The following is a 21,866-nucleotide window of genomic DNA, read 5'->3' on the forward strand; positions in this document are numbered from 1 at the left end:
ACACAAACAACAACAGAGTTACACATGGAATAAACAAACATACAATCAATAATACAGTAGAAAAAGTCTGTATATAGCGTGTGAAAATGAGGTAGGATAAGGGAGGCAAGGCAATAAATAGGCCAAAGTGGCGAAGTAATTACAATATAGCAATTAAACACTGGAATGGTAGATGTGCAGAAGATGATTGTGCAAGTAGAGATACTGGGGTGCAAAGGAGCAAGATAAAAAAAAAGTACAGTTTGGGGATGAGGTAGTTGGATGGGCTATTTACAGATGGGCTATGCACAGGTGCAGTGATCTGTGAGCTGCTCTGACAGCTGGGCTTAAAGCTAGTGAGGGAGATATGAGTCTCCAGCTTCAGTGATTTTTGCAGTTCGTTCCAGTCATTGGCAGTAGAGAACTGGAAGGAGAGGCGGCCAAAGGAAGAATTGGCTTTGGGAGTGACCAGTGAGATATAACTGCTGGAGCGCGTGCTACGGGTGGATGCTGCTATGGTGACCATTGAGCTGAGATAAGGCAGGTTTTACTTAGCAGAGACTTGTAGATGGCCTGGAGCCAGTGGCTTTGGCGACGAGTATGAAGCGAGGGCCAGCCAACGAGAATGCACAGGTCGCAGTGGTGGGTTGTATATGGGGCTTTGGTGACAAAACGGATGGCACTGTGATAGACTGGATCCAATTTGCTGAGTAGAGTGTTGGAGGCTATTTTGTAAATGACATCGCCGAAGTCGAAGATCGGTAGGATGGTCAGTTTTACGAGGGTATGTTTGGCAGCATGAGTGAAGGATGCTTTGTTGTGAAATAGGAAGTCGATTCAAGAATTAATTTTGGATTGGAGATGCTTAATGTGGGTCTGGAAAGAGTGTTTACAGTCTAACCAGACACCTAGGTATTTGTAGTTGTCCACATATTCTAAGTCAGAACCGTCCAGAGTAGTGATGTTGGACGGACAGGCAGGTGCGGGCAGCGATCGGTTGAAGAGCATGCATTTAGTTTTACTTGCATTTAAGAGCAGTTGGAGGCCCCGGAAGGAGATTTGTATGGCATTGAAGCTTGTCTGGAGGTTAGTTAACACAGTGTCCAAAGAAGGGCCAGAATTTTACAGAATGGTGTTGCCTGCATAGAGGTGGATCAGAGAATCACCAGCAGCAAGAGCAACATCATTGATGTATACAGAGAAGAGAGTCGGCCCGAGAATTGAACCCTGTGGCACCCCCATAGAGACTGCCAGAGGTCCGGACAACAGGCCCTCCGATTTGACACACTGAACTCTATCAGAGAAGTAGTTGGTGAACCAGGCGAGGCAGTCATTTGAGAAACCAAGGCTGTTGAGTCTGCCGATAAGAATGTGGTGACTGACAGAGTCAAAAGCCTTAGCCAGGTCGAAGAATACGGCTGCACAGTAATGTCTCTTATCGATGGCGGTTATGATATCGTTTAGGACCTTGAGCATGGCTGAGGTGCACCCATGACCAGCTCTGAAACCAGATTGCATAGCGGAGAAGGTACGGTGGGAATCGAAATGGTCAGTAATCTGTTTGTCAACTTGGCTTTCAAAGACCTGAGAAAGGCAGGGTAGGATAGATATAGGTCTGTAACAGTTTGGGTCTAAAGTGTCTCCCCCTTTGAGGAGGGGGATGACCATGGCAGCTTTCCAATCTTTGGGAATCTCAGACGATACGAAAGAGAGGTTGAACAGGCTAGTAATAGGGGTTGCAACAATTTCGGCAGATCATTTTAGAAAGAGAGTGTCCAGATTGTCTAGCCCGGCTGATTTGTAAGGGTCCATATTTTGCAATTGCAGGTTATTTGTACATGTAGGTAGGGGTGAAGTGACTATGCATAGACAATAAACAAAGAACAGCAGCAGTGTACAAAACAAATGGGGGAGGTCTATGACTTGGGGGACTGGAGTTTGACAATTTTATGGGCTTTCCTCTGACACCACCTATTATATACAGTGGGGAGAACAAGTATTTGATAACCTGCAAAATCAGCAGTGTTTCCTACTTACAAAGCATGTAAAGGTCTGTAATTTTTTATCATAGGTACACTTCAACTGTGTGAGACGGAATCTAAAACAAAAATCCAGAAAATCACATTGTATGATTTTAAGTATTTGATACATCAGAAAAGCACAACTTATTATTTGGTACAGAAACCTTTGTTTGCAATTACAGAGATCATATGTTTCCTGTAGTTCTTGACCAGGTTTGCACACACTGCAGCAGGGATTTTGGCCCACTCCTCCATATAGACCTTCCCCAGATCCTTCAGGTTTCGGGGCTGTCGCTGGGCAATACGGACTTTCAGCTCCCTCCAAAGATTTTCTATTGGGTTCAGGTCTGGAGACTGGCTAGGCCACTCCAGGACCTTGAGATGCTTCTTACGGAGCCACTCCTTAGTTGCCCTGGCTGTGTGTTTTGGGTCGTTGTCATGCTGGAAGACCCAGCCACGACCCATCTTCAATGCTCTTACTGAGGGAAGGAGAATGTTGGCCAAGATCTTGTGATACATGGCCCATCCATCCTCCCCTCAATACGGTGCAGTCGTCATGTCCCCTTTGCAGAAAAGCATCCCCATCTCACCTTCCTCATGATCATTGATGCCCCACAAAGTGAGATCTTGCATGGAGCCCAAGACCGAGGGTGATTGACCGTCATCTTTAACTTCTTCCATTTTCTAATAATTGCGCCAACAGTTGTTGCCTTCTCACCAAGCTGCTTGCCTATTATCCTGTAGCCCATCCCAGCCTTGTACAGGTCTACAATTTTATCCCTGATGTCCTTACACAGCTCTCTGGTCTTGGTCATTGTGGAGAGGTTGGAGTCTGTTTGATTGGGTGTGTGGACAGGTGTCTTTTATACAGGTAACGAGTTCAAACAGGTGCAGTTAATACAGGTAATGAGTGGAGAACAGGAGGGCCTCTTAAAGAAAAACTAACAGGTCTGTGAGAGCTAGAATTCTTACTGGTTGGTAGGTGATCAAATACTTATGTCATGGAATAAAATGCAAATGAATTACTTAAAAATCATACAATGTGATTTTCTGGATTTTTGTTTTAGATTCCGTCCCTCACAGTTGAAGTGTAACTGTGATAAAAATTACAGACCTCTACATGCTTTGTAACTTTCAGCTCGGCAATCAAATACTAGTTCTCCCCACTGTAGGTCCTGGATTGCAGGCAGCTTGGCCCCAGTGATGTACTGGGCCGTACATCATGCCAAATCTTTTCAGTCTCCTGGGGGGGAAAAGGTTTTGTCGTGCCCTCTTCATGACTGTCTTGGTGTGTTTGAACCATGATAGATCGTTGGTGATGTGAACACCATGGAACTTGAAACTCCCAAACCACTCCACTACAGTCCCGTTGATGAGAATGGGGACCTGTTCGGCCCTCCATTTCCTGTAGTCCACGATCAGCTCCTTTGTCTTGCTCACATTGAGGGAGAGTTTGTTGTCCTGGCACCACACTGCCAGTTCTCTGACCTCCTCCCTATAGGCTGTCTCATCATTGTCGGTGATCAGGCCTAACACTGTTGTGTCGTCAGCAAACTTAATGATGGTGTTGGAGTCGTGTTTGTCCACGCAGTCGTTGGTGAACAGGGAGTACAGGAGGGGACTAAGTACACACCCTTGAGGGGCCCCAGTGTTGAGGATCAGCATGGCAGACGTGTTGTTGCCTAACCTTACCACCTGGGGGCTGCCTGTCAGTAAGTCCAGGATCCAGTTGCAGAGGGGGGTGTTTAGTCCCAGGGTCCTTAGCTTAGTGATGAGATTCGTGGGCACATGGTGTTGAACGCTGAGCTGTAGTCAGTGAACAGCATTCTCACATAGGTGTTCCTTTTGTCCAGGTGGGAAAGGGCAGTATGGAGTGTGATTGAGATTGCACCATCTGTGGATCTGTTGGGGGCGGTATGCGAATTGGAGTGAGTCTAGGGTATTCCGGGAGGATGCTGTTAATGTGAGCCATGACCAGCTTTTCAAAGCTTTTCAAAGCAATTCATCGCTAATAACGTGAGTGCTACGGGGCGGTAATCATTTAGGCAGGTTACCATCGCTTCCTTGGGCACAGGGACTATGGTGGTCTGCTTGAAACATGTAGGTATTACAGACACAGTCAGGGAGAGGTTGAAAATGTCAGTTGGTCTGCACATGCTTTGAGTACACGTCCTGGTAATCCATCTGGCCCCGCGGCTTTGTGAATGTTGACCTATTTAAAGGTTTTGTTCACATCGGCTACCGAGAGCATTATCACACAGTCATCCAGAACAGCTGGTGCTCTTGTGCATGCTTCGAGCATAAAACGAAGCGAGCATAAAAGTCTGGTAGGCTCGCGTCACTGGGCAGCTCGCGTCTGGATTTCCCTTTGTCGTCCTTAAGAGTTTTCAAGCCCTGCCACATCTGATGAGCGTCAGAGCTGGTGTAGTAGGATTCAATCTTAATCCTGCATTGATGCTTTGCTTGTTTGATGGTTCGTCTGAGGGCATAGCGGAATTTCTTATAGGCTTCGGGATTAGTGTCCCACTCCTTGAAAGTGGCAGATCTAGCCTTTCGACGTCTGGCACTGCAGGATTTGAGTCCCTGGCGGCGTAGTGTGTTACTGATGGTAGGCTTTGTTACTTTGGTCCCAGCTCTCTGCAGGTCATTCACTAGGTCCCCCCGTTTCCTAATAATTGCTCCCACAGTTGATTTCTTCAAACCAAGCTGCTTACCTATTGCAGATTCAGTCTTCCCAGCCTGGTGCAGGTCTACAATTATGTTTCTGGTGTCCTTTGACAGCTCTTTGGTCTTGGCCATAGTGGAGTTTGGAGTGTGACTGTTTGAGGTTGTGGACAGGTGTCTTTTATACTGATAACAAGTTCAAACAGGTGCCATTAATACAGGTAACGAGTGGAGGACAGAGGAGCCTCTTAAATAAGAAGTTACAGGTCTGTGTGAGCCAGAAATCTTGCTTGTTTGTAGGTGACCATATACTTATTTTCCACCATAATTTGCAAATAAATTCATTAAAAATCCTACAATGTGATTTTCAGGATTTTTTTTTCTCATTTTGTCTGTCATAGTTGAAGTGTACCTATGATGAAAATTACAGGCCTCTCATCTTTTTAAGTGGGAGAACTTGCACAATTGGTGGCTGACTAAATACTTTTTTTGCCCCACTGTATATGCAAAAAAAAAAAATTATATATATATATATAAAATAAAAAAAGTTTTAATTAATTTAATTTTTTAAACCTTGTCTGGATTCGATCTTGCAACCTTCCAGTTACTAGCTACATGCTGCCCCAAGTAGCCTAGTGGTTGGAGCGTTGGACTCGTAACCGAAAGGCTGCAAGATCGAATCCCCGAGCTGACAAGGTAAAAAAAATAAAAAAAAATTTTTTTTAATTATCTGCCACCCCAGGTAGCCTAGTGACGGGAATCTGGGCCTGTTCCCCGCAGAGCAGTATATCTTTCTTGTCGGACTCGTTAAAGGAAAAAGCTTCTTCCAGTCCGTGGTGAATATTCCCAGTTCTGATGTCCAGGAGTTATTTTCGATCATAAGAAAAGGTAGCAGCAACATTATGTACAAAATAAGTAAAAACATAAGTTACAAAACAAAGCAAAAAAACAAACAAAATAGCACAATTGATTACAGGCATGTAAAACGTCAGCCATCCTCTTCGGTGCCTTTTTAACCATCCTGCGCGAGCTACCGTCCATCTACATATTGCAGAAACATCTGGTTATCCAGCTGTGATAGCGGCTGGCATGGTTCTATTCGAGACTTGTCGCGTTCGTCAGATCCAGATTGACTGACAATGTAGCTACCTCTTTGCTTGCTAATGATTTGTTAGAAGGTTCTGTTTCCCCAGAAGTAATTGGTACAGTATACTTGTATACAGAAATAAGACACAAATGTAAGTTAACACAGCAGTTATTTCCTGTTTGCTCACCTTTGCGATCTGTACACACCAGTTGAGTAGGCACTGGGAGCCAATGAGGTCCTTGTTCTCCTTGACATAGTCCAGCAGACAGCCGTAGGGCATGATCTGGGTGATGAGCTGCACCGTGGACGTCAGGCAGATGCCCAGAAGACGACATACGTGGGGGTGCTCCACACTGGCCATCACATAGGCCTCCTGAAGACAGAAAACATGGGGAAGGGGGGGTCATCTTCAGATCTCACAACGACTGAAGAAGTGTTTAACATCTCAGGAAGGAACCACATTAATGTGATATGGCAATCTGCTGAAAAGCGCAGCCCAACTGCAGTAAAAAGGGAACATTGACCGCTTGGGCTTCAGTCAGGATATCTACTATACAAATAGTTGACTCACGTCTAGAATCTCCTTGTTGGCTTTGGGAGATGTGGCCTCTCTCAACACCTTAATGGCAACAGGGATCTTCACGTTTTCTCCCTCAGGAATCCACACGCCCTGGGGAGAAAAAACACACGTTTATTAGGTCTGGAATGATACCAGTATCGCAATATTTCTTCCATGCCAAAAATGTAATCACGAAGCAGACCAAACTCTTTGTTCCTTTAAAAATCTGCTGTATGTTAAATATTATGTGCTATAGCTTGGAAAATAAATGTGACTCTGGATGACAACATAATGTTTGTTTCCAACATTAATAACCTATGTGTAAATGTAATCTGTTGCTGTATTTTTTTTTGTGTTATCTGTGATGGTTTTGTTTGTCTTGTGTAGTTTCTTAATCATTGTACCTAAACTGTATGTGTAAACATGTATACGCAGGGCCCAGCTGTAAAAGAGACCTTGGTCTCAGTCTGTGTTCCTTGTTGAAATAAAGGTATAATAATAATAATTAGGGCTGTTCTCCTAAAGAAGTTCAATCCACTTCGTGTTTTGTTTCCTTGCCACGATACTAACGAGTATCGCGATACTGGTATCGTCCCGGCTCTAACGTTTGTCACCTTTAATAAACGAATGAGTTCATACTATTCTATCACTGGACGAGGAACACCTCATAGGATCCGTTTGATCACTAGTGATTTGTGTAAAGTGTGACTGACGGGATTTGGACCCTGGTGACCTGCCACAAGACGTTGTTCTTCCGCTGAGATAAAGCTTAGGGAGCAGGGTTGGACTCCATTCAGAATTTTGGAATCGACTCACATTCAACAGATTGAGGAAATATAATTTCATTCAGTGCAATTCTACTCAGTCATTGAATCTGACAGGTCACACTTACAGATTACAAAGAATATATAATTTTTCTCTGAAAACAATGTTCATATACTGTATACTCTTTTAACCTTAGTGGATAGAATAGCCAATTATATTTGCACGAACCATTTCATTTGTTTGGCTCCTTTTCTAAGCCTCAGGATCAATTTGAGGATTAAACTAATGCATTCTGGGAATGTTGTATTTTCCCAATATTTAACCAATTTTAAGTGATTAATAAAATATAATAACAGAGTATTCACATCCAGGTTTTGTTTTCCTTGATCATTCATTGAAGAGTTTTTCCTGTAAATAAATGTTTTCAACAATATTTTATATGTACAGTGCATTCGGAAAGTATTCAGTCCCCCTTTTTCACATTTTGTTACATTACAGCCTTATTCTCAAATGGATTTAAAAAATAATAATCATAAATCTATACACAATACCCCATAATGGCAAAGCAAAAACAGGTCTAGACATTTTGCTAATTTATACAAATAAAAAACGGAAATATTACATTTACTTAAGTATTCTGACCGTTTACTCAGCACTGTTGAAGCATCTTTGGCAGCGATTACAGCCTAGAGTCTTCTTGGGTATGATGTTACAAGCTTGGCACACCTGTATTTGGAGAATTTCTCAAATCATTTCCTGCAGATCCTCTCAAGCTTTGTCAGGTAGGATGAAGAGCGTCGCTACACAGCTATTTTCAGCTCTCTCATGAGATGTTCGATCGAGTTCAAGTCCGGGCTCTGGCTGGGCCACTCAAGGACGTTCAGAGACTTGAATCGAAGACACTCCTGCATTGTATTAGCTGTGTGTTTAGGGTTGTTGTCCTGTTGGAAGGCGAACCTTCGCCCCAGCCTGAGGTCCTGAGTGCTCTGGAGCAGGTGTTCATCAAGGATCTCTCTGTACTTTACCTCGTTCATCTTTCCCTCGATCCTGACTAGTCTCCCAGTCCCTGCCTCTGAAAAACATCCCCACATGCTGCCACCACCATGCTTCACCGTAGGGATGGTGCCAGGTTTCCTTCAGATGTGCCGCTTGGAATTCACGGCAAATATTTCAGTCTTGGTTTCATCAGACCAGAGAATCTTGTTTCTCATGGTTTGAGAGTCTTTAGGTGCCTTTTGGCAAACTCTAAGCGGGCTGTCATGTGCCTAATGAGGAGTGGCTTCCATCTGGCCACTCTACTATAAAGGCCAGAGTGGTGGAGTGCTGCAGAGATGATTGTCCTTCTTGAAAGTTCTTCCATCTCCACAGAGGAACCAAAAACCTCAAATTTCCACTCATCAGACCAAAGGACAGATTTGCACCGTTCTAATGTCCATTGCTTGTGTTTCTTGGCCCAAGCAAGTCTCTTCTTAATACTGGTGTCCTTTAGTAGTGGTTTCTTTGCAGCAATTAGACCACGAATGCCTGATTCACGCAGTCTCCTCTGAACAGTTGATTTTGAGATGTGTCTGTTACTTGAACTCTGTGAAGCATTTATTTGGTCTGCAATCTCAGGTGCAGTTACCTCTAATGAACTTATCCTCTGCAGCAGTGGTAACTCTGGGTTTTCCTTTCCTGTGGCGGTCCTCATGAGCGCCAGTTTTATCATAGCGCTTTTGTGACTGCACTTAAAGAAACTTTAAAAGTTCTTGAAATTTCTGGATTGACTGACCTTCCTGTCGTAAAATAATGATTGACTGTTATTTCTCTTTGCTTATTTGAGCTGTTCTTGCCATAATATGGTCTTTTACCAAATAGGCTATCTTCTGTATACCACCACCACCTTGTCACAACACAACTGATTGGCTCAAACGCATTAAGATGGAAATAAATTCCACAAATTAACTTTTAACAAGGCACACCTGTTAATTGAAATAAATTCCAGTTGACTACCATATGAAGCTGGTTGAGAGAATGCCAAGCGTGTGCAAAGCTGTCGTCAAGGCAAAGGGTGGCTACTTTGAAGAATCTCAAATATAAAATATATTTTGATTTTGTTAACACTTTTTTTTAGTTATTCTACAATGTAGAAAATAGTCAAATAAAGAAAAACCCTTGAATGAGTAGGTGTGTCCAAACTTTTGACTGGTACTGTGTATAATGACATTTGATGTTTTATATTCAATTGTTTGTATATTTGTATAGACTATATATCATATAGAATAGAAGAGGCGTTTACATTTCATTTAAATTCACTGAATTAAATTATATTTCCTTTAATACAAATTCGAATTACAATTTGGTTTCCTGTTTACTACTTCAATTCAAGTTCAAGAACTGAATTGGAAATTATGAGGCATTCTCAATTCAATTCTGAATTGATCCCAACCATGTTCAGAGCGAACACAAGTCTTCAGCTCTCAGGTAAGATTACTCATTCACGGTCTGAACCACCTCCATTAAAAAAGCATTGATCACTCTGCCTACCTTAAAGACAGTCCCAAAGGCCCCTGATCCCAACACTTTGATCTTCTTAAACTCGGTCTCCTTCAGAATGCGGAGCAGGGCCTGGTTGGGTGCCTCTCCACTTGGGGTCAGGGGTTCAACCAACTATGGGATCAACAACAAAGCAAGTGTAATTATCTACCTACTGTACGTCATTGCGGCCCTGTAAAGGTGTTAACGTGTATGTTAGTCCCTCTTGTTGAATGATCAACATGAGCGTGTCACGTCTGTGACTGAGTCTATATGTGTCCATGTCTGATGCATGCCCAAGTATACAGTTTGTGAACAGTACAGTTTGTGAACAGTACAGTTTGTGTCCTCCCTCTGGCAGCGTGGTCTCGGTCTGTTACCTCTCTTTCCTGCAGCAGGCGGCGCAGCGTCCTCTTCCTGACGATGTGACGTCTGCGGACTAGCACGAACACACCCAAGGCCAGGACCACAAACACCAGGAGGCCTCCCACCACACTGGCAGCCACTGCCGATGGGACAGAACCACTGGGAAAGCAGCAACAACACGAGAGGTGAGTTTCCTGGTAGCTTCTTAATAAAAACATCTGATCTCAAACACTTTGTGACAATTGCTGATGTATAAAAGCCTTCATTAAATACATTTGATTGGTTGATTGATTGATCTTTCATCTGTTGCCTTTACTGGACTTATGTAAGGTTACATCAACCAAGATTACTTAGCACTTGATCTATCTTGATCTTTCACTATGATATGGTTTCGGCGTTAGCCTGATCCCAGATGTGTTTGTGTGTATTGCTATAGTCATTGTCACACCAAACAGCACAAACAGATGTGTAATCGGACTGGTTTCATGTTGCTTTATCTGAAATATCTCGCTCACCCTCTGGCATTGCAGCCATTCAGTCCAGGTCCAGAGCATCTATAGAAAGAAAGGAGTATTCTCAGAGTGACTACTTCACACAGTCCTGACCATGGTAAACACTCATCATAGTTTCTGAATATACAATCATTGAAAAAAGGCTGACATTGCCTTTACAGCGAGGAGTTAGAGATCACTGTGTAGACTGTGCCTTACCCGTCGGTGCAGTTCTCATGGCAGAGCTGACATTCTCTGTTCTTGTCAGCGTATTTCCAGATGGGCCTGTCCACGTCCCCGAGAACGCCGCGTGGGCACCGATAGACACAGTGGGGGCCATCTTTGACGTGGGCGCACTCCACACACTTGTCAGGGCCCTTCAGAGCGGAGGGTCAGAGGTTGGAATTGTTGATCTAATTGTTGTCTTGAGTGAAAATACAGCTGACTTTGCAATATTTGCCAAATCACACAGAATTCTCATCAAACTTTCAGAATTTGTTACACAACTCAATAGCTATCACACCTGAATGTCAAAATAATGAAATAAGATGAGACAATTCAGATGGATGTAAAGTTAAAGGAGCGTACAGATCCAAAGCAGCTTCCGGTTCTGTTCTTCACCATACATTCTTGGTCACACTCTAGGCATATGTTGTTCAACACATACTCTCTTGGTGTCCTGAGAAGGCAAGAGGAAGGCGAGGAAAAACTATCAAAACATTGACACAGCACAACCCTCCATCTCGTGTAGGGTATAGTTCACATATGTGCAGTATCAGTAGTATTGCCCTTGGTGTCGTTGGGTTAACTCACCCCTCCAGTACGTGACAGGCCCCCACACAGCGGCCCCTACGGGCGTAGTACAGGCAGGTTAAGCACATGGTTGGACCGGGCCCCCAGCAGCCCTCCTTAGTGCACATGTCATCACAGGTACTGTTCAGCTGGGCTGTAGGGAAGAGAAGGGAAGACTATAGGCCCTATCCAGAAACAACTCCTAGACCAGGACTGTTCAATGTCTGTCCTGGTTCTGGTTTTTATCCTCTCCAGACCTGGGTCACCAGGTGAGTGCAATTAACTGCCAGGGAGAAACTAAAACTGAAGTGTTTTGCTTTCGGCCCTCCAGGACCGGAATGAAACAGTCCTGTCCTAGGACAGGCACCCAACCCCCTAGGCTAAGTTAAATCTGAATGGATATGATAGGTCTAAGCTGTAGTGCTCAAAATCTATCTAACCTACCAGAGGGTGGAAGTAGAGCCACAACCACATTGCTTATATCCAATAATGGCAATGTTAGATAGCTAAGCTAACTGCAACTACCTGTGGCCTATGTGTATATGGCTGTTAGGATGAATGTTAGCATTTGGCCATTGTTAACCATTTTGTTTTTTAGAAAAGCAGTGTTTGCAAAGGCGTTGATCAGAGTTTATACTTGATGCTTGTCCTTGCTTACCACATGTGCTGATGTTGGCGTTGTTGTCCACCCTTGCAAACTGTTTGTCCAGTCTGAACAGGCCATTCCAGTGGCCTCCGTTGCTGTAGCAGAGGTGGGGGTTGTTCTTCACCACAATGTTGCCATCGCTGATCTCTCGTAGGGAGCGGAGGCCTAGATACTTCAGATGGGCCACGTTCAGGGCAGCAAAACTCACCTGACCACTATGGGAAGAGGGAAGGTAATGTTAGCTTACTGCTACTGTAGCTAGCCCATACATAACATTGAACAATGTTTCTGTGACATTGCTAAAATATCATACAGCAGAGTTTCTCAACCCAGCCCAGGGTTGATCTCCTAGGTTATTGATTTACTTTCTATCATGAACGGTACTCCACTGAAAAAACACCCAAAAAACCATGTTTCATAGTCATTACAATAGCAGAGCGTTAGACAGAGATAGACTTACAACTGTTTGGTCCTTCCCCTGATAATCTCCAGGTTTTCAAATGCACTGAGAGAATCGAGGTGCTTTGGCCAAGCTTGTATGAGCAGAAACCCTTTAGGGAAGTAACAAAAATACATTTAATCAAGCATCATCTTTGCTTTGGTTACCCTCAGCTGAATTACATAGCAATTGAAGATAAGTTAAACTTTGTTCTACCTGAAATTTCCTTCACAGTTCTGAAATAATCCAGTTTGGCAGGGTCCATTTTTGGTGTTGATGTGTACCTATCACTGAGAGAAGCAATTACAAAGACACACATCTCATATAACGTTTAATTAATTTGAATGAACACAGGGCAAATAGCATTTGGTTTCAGTGCTACAGTGTTCATATTGGGACAGCCCATGGACGCTGTACAATGCTATTGTTATTCCTTACCCATTCAAAGAGGTTCCAATTATTGAAACATCGCCATTGATTTTGGTGCAGTTTTTGAAAGAATCAATGTTAGAGGCGTTGATTGACAAGACGGCAGTAAGCGGCCCCATTCCAAGTCCATTGCACACTAGACGAGAAGAACACCAAAACATTAAAATCATGGACGATCTAATGCAACGTTATGAGGTTTATAAACCACACAGCTAGCAAAGTTGAAAATAATGTACAATTATACTGTCCAGCTTACCACAGACAAAAAGTCTTTACAATATTCAGACCCCTTTACAGTGGCAATTTTAGCATGTAAATCTTGGTGGAGCAAACTTCCCAAATTTTTTTTTAAAACATGCCAGCAAAAGCCACTACACAACACAACTCTAAACAATACATTAATTGCACTATAACAGTGACAAACGGTGCCCACAAACGGTTAAGGGCTACATAAAGCTGTCCCAACAGCAGAGTAACAACAGCAGTCCCAACACTTTACCACTGCTACACCTGGCTATCAGCGGAGCCTTGCCTGGCAGTGAAACAGTTACTTCAGCCTCATTTACTGCCTTTAAAAAAACATAGCTGATATGGCAGACTTGCTTAAACAAATGTGGTTTCTACTGACAATTGAGATGTACAAACTATGGCATAAGGGGACGACGAGCGGATAAATGCAATCCGGAATTTCTAATAAGACATTAATGAGTGAGCTAGGACGGACGTAATCAGTATAACTATTTGTTCAGCACTTTGAAATATACAGCGACAGAATTCAGAACATGGGCCCTTCTTAGTATTCTCCCTGTACAGCAAGTCAGATAAATAAAGGGGGCATAATAAGCAGACAATGAAAGCTCTTACAATATTCGATGATGACATTTCTCTAAAACAGGCTATAGGCTACATGTGCACCACCAAGTCAGAACAGTAGGCTGAATTATGAGGGGAAAAATGGACCAAATTAGTAGGGTGAGGCACATGTGCTACTAACAGCTTACTACACAACATACCCTTAGTTTTACTTTCTTAGCTACAGTATACATATCTTCCTAGCATATTACATAATTTATGCAGCAGCATACACAACATTTTTGGACTCACCTTGTGCTCACATGAACAGGAAGGTAGCGCGGCGGTCCTTCCTGGGCAAATTTTGTCATCGAAGTCTGGCATTCTCTGGATTTATAGTGCTTTCAAGACAACTGGGGACACGGAAAAAAACAAGGTCGAATCTTCATGATGTCAGTGATCTTCAGGTTGGAGCTCTAGAGAGAGGCCCGAGTTCCCGACTTGCAATTCTGAGTTGGATGACCGTTCAAAAAACAGTTTCCCAGTCGGAGCAAATTTTTTTCAGAGTCCTCAGTTGTCTTGAACTCACTGAAGTCTGAGATTTCCCAGTTCCGAGTTTCCAGTTGTTTTGAGCGCGGCAGAAGTCATGCTGAATTGACAGCATGGCTAATGTTGAATGTTTATCCTTTTTAAGCTTGTAAAAGAGACCCTTAAACCCAGACTTGGACCACACACCCACTCCACTGAATAGCAGGCTAGTGATTGCTTTGCAATGCTTGCAGTTAGCCACTGATTCCTTTCAAACCACTCATTGTTACATTTGAGATTTCCATCTTGCTGTGTAATGTTTATGTCCAATGGCCGATGAGCACCGATACGTTTTATCTATAATTTCTCTTCATATCACGAGGATTGAAAAGGATTTGCCACTAGATTGTCGACTTGATTCATGATGATGACTGATAGCTTGCTAGCTAAGATCCAATCAAAGCTACTGTAGATACAACGTGACTTGACGTAATTTTATCTGTGGCCAATGACCTTGAGCCTTCTTGGATGGGCATTTCTAATGTAATTCTATTGTAGCACCCAAGTGGCTTGAATTTTCAAGCTCAAGCCGTAGATTTCGCAGGGACGTAATGTCACCATGAGTGACAGAACACAGCCAATCACGCCGCAACTAAAGAACATTACTAACCCCTACGCTCCGTATTTTCCGCTGGCTGCCCCACCACCACAGAAAGCACTGAGCTAGGCTGAAATACCTGCATTTTGAAGCTGCCTTACTCAGGAAAGCAAAAAAGAGACCAAGTTTGTATGCGGCTTTATTAACTCAATTATGTTTTTTGTTTGTTTTGTTTTTACAATGTTTGCAAACTGATATTTATGCCAAAATAACATGCAAAACAGGCAACAAAAAAAGAGTGTTTTTAGCTAAACACATGAGCCTCAAAACTGCCCAGTTTGACTGGTCACCACTCCCCCTTTACCTTTTGGACAGATTCCGTCACACTTCTTGCACCTCCTGACACCATTCTCCTCCACCTCGTGTGTGTTGCCACTGCATGTTCGGACACACGCCCCGTGGTCCGTCACCACATAGTTATCTGCAAGAGACAACCAATCACAGGACAGGTCAGGGGTCACCCAAAGACACCTTCACCACTCCAACCAATTATAGGCAAAAGTCTCTTCACCATGTAGGTACAGTTGAATTTTCTAGATAACTGGGCTGTATTAAGTGAGGTGAAATGTTCTGAAAATTGCAGAAAGGAAAGTAACAAATCTATCACAATTTACAATTCTACCTGACAGACAAGCATCTGTTCTTTACATTTCTATCTGGGCGATCAGTAACATTGCACCTTTCTGAGCAGACCCCTGAGTGCATCTGTATTAATCATGAATCATACAGATGGATACTATTGGCCTTACGTGGGCAGGTCTTCACACAAGTGGCCCCGAACGTGTACTTGGCGTTAGGGTTGGAAGCCAGCTGGTGGGTGTTGGGATTGTAGATCATGGTAGGAGGGCAGGCATCCTTACATGTGCCATCATCCTGGAAGTCTCTGCAGGCCTTTGAATACAATAATGAAAGACTAGGATCACAATTAGTGTGCAATATTGTCAACCATATCTGTTTTCTAATGTGGAGCAGCCCAGGAGTGGGTCGTCTACCTGTTGTCTTTTAGATGTGTTTCCTATGTGATTATAACTTTTGCAAATGATAAATTAATTGGAGTCAGAAGAGTCCCTCACCAGACACTCTGTAGGCCTAGGGCCGGTGCACCCTGCAGCACAGTGTTCGTTACAGCAGTCACTAGGTTTAGGACCCCTACACCTTCCAGAGCACTGCTCTGCACACTTCAGCTTGGTAACTGAGGATAGACAGAGAGATGAAGACAGAGAGATAAGGACCAGTCAACAGAACACACCCTTCACTGAGACCAAGGGTCTGTGGGAGAAAATGAACAAAATACTTTCAACATCAACAAAATATTGAGAAATAGCATGTGAGGTTTTTGTGTGACTACTCTCATGCTAATTTCAAGTAGAGAAGAGTGTATCCTTACATGTTTGACAGTTCTCTGGTCCTGGTGTCCAGCATGATCCATTGTAGCATCCAGGGTCACACTTGCCACCTGTCAGGTGGGAAAAACACTGCTTAACTTCTGAATGATCTCATTCATAGAAAACTATTATTAACCAGGTAGTTTGGATCCTGGAAGCTGATTGAATGAAACTGCATTTCAGCCATGTGTATATCAGACAATATACCATGGGTGTGATGCACAAACACTTGTTTACTGTTCTATTTATGTTGGTAACCAGTTTATAATAGCAATAAGGCACCTCGGGGTTGTGATATATGGCCAATATACCACGGCTAAGGGCTGTGTCCAGGCACTCAGCGTTGCGTCGTGCCTAAGAACAGCCCTTAGCCATGATATATTGGCCATATACCACACCCCATTGGGCCTTATTGCTCAAGTGTAACACATGGCAAAACCTGTCCATGCAAACCCGAAATCTGTATCATATGGAATAATCATAGTAGTTGTGCAACATACTGTACATCCATTACAGAAGCTTCAAATGAAAAACAACAACCCAAAATTATTCCACTGAACACAACTGAGAAAAGGATTCATTACTTTACAGTGTTTTTGTTTTTAAATGAAGCTAGCATACTTACAGTAACGGCCATAGCTCTCCAGTTTGAAATCCATACTGGGGTTGCCGGCCTTGTTTACCATGTCCCACCATTGGATGGTCTCCACATTACACAACAAAGGATTGTGGGCAATTTTCACCCCTCCCTTGAGAATGTCTGTGCAAAATAGAAGGACAGATCCAGTGCCTTCAGAAAGTATTTATACCCTTTGATTTATTCCACATTTTGTTGTGTTACAGCCTGAATTTAAAACAGATTTTTTTTGTCTCAGCCATCTGCATACAATACCCCATAACAACAAAGTGAAAACATTTTTCTTCAATTTATTTAAAATGAAATACAGAAATATCTCATTTTAATAAGTATTCACACCCCTGAATTAACACTTTCTAGAAACACCTTTGGCAGTGATTACAGCTGTGAGTCTTTCTGGGCAAGACTCTAAGAGCTTTCCACATCTGGATTGTGCAATTTTTGGCCATTATTCTTTAAAACATTCTTTAGGCTCTGTCAAATTAGTTGTTGATCATTGCTACACAACCATTTTCAAGTTTTGCCATAGATTTCGATGTAGAGTCAATATTGTAACTCGGCCTCTCAGGAACATTCACTGTCTTCTTGGTAAGCAATCCAAATGTAGATTTGGCCTTGTGGTTTAGGTTATGGTCCTGATGAAAGGTTAATTTGTCTCCCAGTGACTGGTGGAAAGTTTACCTCTAGGAGTTTGCCTGTGCTTAGCTCCATTTTGTTGTTTTTTTATCCTGAAAAACTCCCTTAACGATTACAAGCATACCCATAACATGATGCAGCCAGCACTATTCTTGAAAATATGGAAAGTGATACTCAGTAATGTGTTGTATTGGATTTGCCCCAAACATAACACTTTGTACTGAGGACAACAACAAAAAAAATCATTTTTTTTCAGTATTACTTTAGTGCCTTGTTGCAAACAGGATGTATGTTTTGGAATATTTGTATTCTGTACAGGCTTCCTTTTCATCCTGTCAATTAGGTTAGTATTGTGAAGTAACTACAATGTTGTTGATCCATCATCAGTTTTCTCCTATCACATGAAACTGTAACTGTTTTAAAGTCATCATTGGCCTTATGGTGAAATCCCTGAGCAGTTTCCTTCCTCTCCGGCAACTTAGAAGAGAAAAGAGGCTTGTATCTTTGTAGTTACTGGATGTATTGATACACCATCCAAAATGTCATTAATAACCACCATGGTCAAAGGGATATTCAATGTCTGCTATTTTTACCCATCTACCAATAGGTGCCCTTCTTTGCGAGACATTGAACAACATCCCTGGTCTTTGTGGTTGAATCTGTGGTTGAAATTTACTGCTCGACTTTGGGACTGCTTGATGTGTGGGGTAACGTGTTATGACACTGGGTGTCAAGTAAAGTGTTACCAATAATTGTATGTGTGGGGTACAGAGATGAGGTAGTCATTCAAAAATCATGTTAAGTGCAACTTATTATATGACATGTTAAGCACGTTTTTACTCCTGGACTTATTTAGGTTTGTCATAACAAAGGTGTTGGTTGAATACTTATTGACAGCTTTTAATTTTTTTGCCAGTGACAAAAAAATCTATTTTAAATTCCGGCTGTCACACAGCAAAATGTGGGAAAAGTCACGACTGTGAATACTTTCTGAAGGCACTGGAGCTATATTTTTCTGGCCTGTACAATGGAACCAATGGCACAGACCCAAAAGTTCTAACTCCACTCTAAATCACGCGCACCTCAAATACTTCAAAGTACTATAAATAACATGATATAATGTATTTGACCCTCTCAGATGTGGACAGAATCCTGGATACAGTCACTGAAGTGGACCCCCTAGTCACCCACTAACCTGTCAGTCCTCTCAGCATCAGCTCCCTTAGGCCCCGTGTGTAGTTAAGGGTCACAGAGGAGTGGTTCTTCTCGTAGTTGGACATGACAGCCAGGGCATACTTGTTGTCGTAGAGGGAGTGTCCTCGGATCAGACGCAGGTTCTCCAGTGGGATGATGGCTGCCTTGTTGACGGCGATCAGAACATAGCCTCCAACCTCCTGAATGGACTGGAGGGCAAAACACCATAGAAATAATGAAAAGAATTGCTACCTGCTAAGGATGTTCAAGTTTGGGCTAGTAGTAGTGCAGCCATCTCCACAATACATGTTACCCCTGAAGGTAATGCCAGGTTTGCAATACCATCATTGTTCAGTTGGTGTTAGTAAAGGCACAAAGGAGAGAAATGCTTTATTCTGACCATTACATTGACATTGTATTCATTTAGCAGACTCTTATCCGGAGTTATTTACAGCCAGTGCATTCAACTAGGAGCTAGATGCCACGGCAAGAAAGGGACTGAAATGGCTGATATACAATTTCCTCTCATCATTTTAGATCTGCGAGGGGGAGAGGAGCTAGGACATAGGAATGGTGGAAGGGAAGCCACTGCAAACAATGTGTTATAATTGAACCCTCCATCTCCTCACCTTGAGGAAGGAGACTCACCTTGAGGAAGGAGACTCACCTTGAGGAAGGAGACTCACCTTGAGGAAGGAGAGGTCGTGGTACTCCTGGATGTAGGTAAGCTCTAGGTTCTCCAGGACCACGGTACAGTTGCTGTACATCCTCACCAGGTTGTTGTAATGGTCGTCTACAGTCCCCAGCAGCGTCAGCCTGTTGCTGATCCCCTGACACACTGAAACCACAGGACGACAAAGCTAAAGGGGAAATGTGTTTCACAATGACAGTTTAGTTGCTCATAGTTTACGTCCAATTTTGTCTTGAATGTTGGCTGTATGAGTGATTAATTTACATAATGAACGAAACAGAGTTTCACTTCTGGATGAGAGACATCATTCAGTGGGAATTGTACATTCCAAACAGGTTCCCACTGAACATTAACATAGAAACCCAACCTACTGTGGGCATAGTTAATCATGTTGAGGTGCAGGTGATTGACTGTCAGCTCTGATATACACTGAGTGTACAAAACATTCATCTACAAGGCGTTGAAAGCGTTCCACAGGAATGCTGGCCCATGTTGACTCCAATGCTTCCCACAGTTGTGTCAAGTTGGATGGATGTCCTTTGGGTGGTGGACCACTCTTGATACAAACGGGAAACTGCTGAGCGTAAAAACCCCAGCAGCGTTGCAGTTCTTGACACAAACTGGTGTGCCTGGCACCTACTACCATATTCTGTTCAAAGGCACTTAAATCTTTTGTCTTTCCCATTCACCCTCTGAGTGGCACACATACACAATCCATGTCTCAATTGTCTCAAGGATTAAAAATCTCTCTCCTCCCCTTCATCTACACTGATTGAAGTGGATTTAAGTGACATCAATAACCTATCATAGTTTTCACCTGGATTCACCTGGTCAGTTTATGTCATGGAAAGAGCAGGTGTCCTTAATGTTTTTTTACGCTCAGTGTAAGTGAGATATGAACATCTCCACAACAGGTTGGACAGGTTCTGAGGAGATGAAAGGTTGACACATCATTAACCTTTACACAGCTGCAGGCTACACAACAACCAAGGGGAAATGTTCACCAATCCATAGGTCTCTCAGATAGTAGTGTGTTTTGGGGAGTGGTTGTCGCTGGTATGTATAGTTAGGCAGCATGTACTAGGATATCATGAGTTGAATGAAGACACACACGTACATATACACAGACACACACAGATACACACACACACACAGTTTTAGAGGCAGATGCTGTAGTCAGTGGGAGGTGAAGCAGCAGGTTAGGGAATAGCCAGTTCCTGTGTAATTTATCTTGGGATAAGACAACAGGGCTCACAGCATGATCATGGGGATGTAGCCAAACAAATCATTTAATAAGTCTGATATACTTGTGTTTCATATTAGCTGTTTACGCAGCTTGTGAGAAAGTTTTTCAGTGAGTCATGATGTGGTTTGCGATAGACAGGCAAGTTTTTCTTCAAGAAACTGCTTTTAACTTAAACAATTACAAGCTCCTAGGCTTTAAACAAACATAACATTATAAGTGAAATCGTAGACTTCTTGACTAAATCAACATATGAGTGTGTATGTATGGCTCCCTCACTCTAACCACTAAGTACCCCCCTACTGTTCCAGTACACCCCCCCTTTCTGTGACAGTAACCTCCCCTTCCTGTTCCAGTATCCCTCCCCATATTGTTCCAGTATCCCTCCACCTACTGTTCCACTATCCCCTACTGTTCCAGTATCCATTCCCCTACTGTTCCAGTATCCCTCCCACTACTGTTCCAGTATCCCACACCCTTACTGGTCCAGTATCCCTCCCCTACTGTTCCAATATCCCCCCTACTGTTCCAGTATCCTCCACCTACTGTTCCAGTATCCCCTCCTGTTCCAATATCCATTCCCCTACTGTTCCAGTATCCATTCCCCTACTGTTCCAATATCCATTCCCCTACTGTTCCAGTATCATTCCCCTATTGTTCCAGTTTCCATTCCCCTACTGTTCCAGCATCCCTCCCCCTACTGGTCCAGTATCCATTCCCCTACTGTTCCAGTATCCCTCCCCTACTCTTCGAGTATCCATTCCCCTACTGTTCCAGTATCAAATCAAATCAAATCAAATTTATTTATATAGCCCTTCGTACATCAGCTGATATCTCAAAGTGCTGTACAGAAACCCAGCCTAAAACCCCAAACAGCAAGCAATGCAGGTGTAGAAGCACGGTGGCTAGGAAAAACTCCCTAGAAAGGCCAAAACCTAGGAAGAAACCTAGAGAGGAACCAGGCTATGTGGGGTGGCCAGTCCTCTTCTGGCTGTGCCGGGTGGAGATTATAACAGAACATGGCCAAGATGTGCAGCAAATGTTCATAAATGACCAGCATGGTCGAATAATAATAAGGCAGAACAGTTGAACTGGAGCAGCAGCACAGTCAGGTGGAAGTTGAAACTGGAGCAGCAGCATGGCCAGGTGGACTGGGGACAGCAAGGAGTCATCATGTCAGGTAGTCCTGGGGCATGGTCCTAGGGCTCAGGTCAGTTGAAACTGGAACAGCAGCATGGCCAGGTGGACTGGGGACAGCAAGGAGTCATCATGTCAGGTAGTCCTGGAGCTCAGGTCCTAGGGCTCAGGTCCTCCGAGAGAGAGAAAGAAAGAGAGAAGGAGAGAATTAGA

The 21,866-nt window shown here is 43.2% G+C and overlaps 1 protein-coding gene across 1 annotated transcript in view; it reads right to left on the minus strand.

Annotated features, from left to right (window-relative positions):
- LOC112232691 (melanoma receptor tyrosine-protein kinase-like) overlaps window positions 1-21,866 on the minus strand; it is a 47,870-nt gene that overhangs the window by 4,878 nt on the left and 21,126 nt on the right. Inside the window, 19 exon segments of the mRNA XM_024399876.2 lie at window positions 5,939-6,124; window positions 6,323-6,421; window positions 9,602-9,724; window positions 9,970-10,114; window positions 10,471-10,509; window positions 10,666-10,823; window positions 11,035-11,125; window positions 11,260-11,392; window positions 11,897-12,099; window positions 12,345-12,435; window positions 12,540-12,613; window positions 12,762-12,888; window positions 15,035-15,151; window positions 15,480-15,621; window positions 15,804-15,922; window positions 16,118-16,186; window positions 16,741-16,875; window positions 18,584-18,791; window positions 19,269-19,420. Coding sequence (XP_024255644.2) covers window positions 5,939-6,124; window positions 6,323-6,421; window positions 9,602-9,724; window positions 9,970-10,114; window positions 10,471-10,509; window positions 10,666-10,823; window positions 11,035-11,125; window positions 11,260-11,392; window positions 11,897-12,099; window positions 12,345-12,435; window positions 12,540-12,613; window positions 12,762-12,888; window positions 15,035-15,151; window positions 15,480-15,621; window positions 15,804-15,922; window positions 16,118-16,186; window positions 16,741-16,875; window positions 18,584-18,791; window positions 19,269-19,420 — 2,411 coding nt within the window.

Source organism: Oncorhynchus tshawytscha, linkage group LG16 (assembly GCF_018296145.1).
Source record: "Oncorhynchus tshawytscha isolate Ot180627B linkage group LG16, Otsh_v2.0, whole genome shotgun sequence".
NCBI lineage: Eukaryota > Metazoa > Chordata > Actinopteri > Salmoniformes > Salmonidae > Oncorhynchus > Oncorhynchus tshawytscha.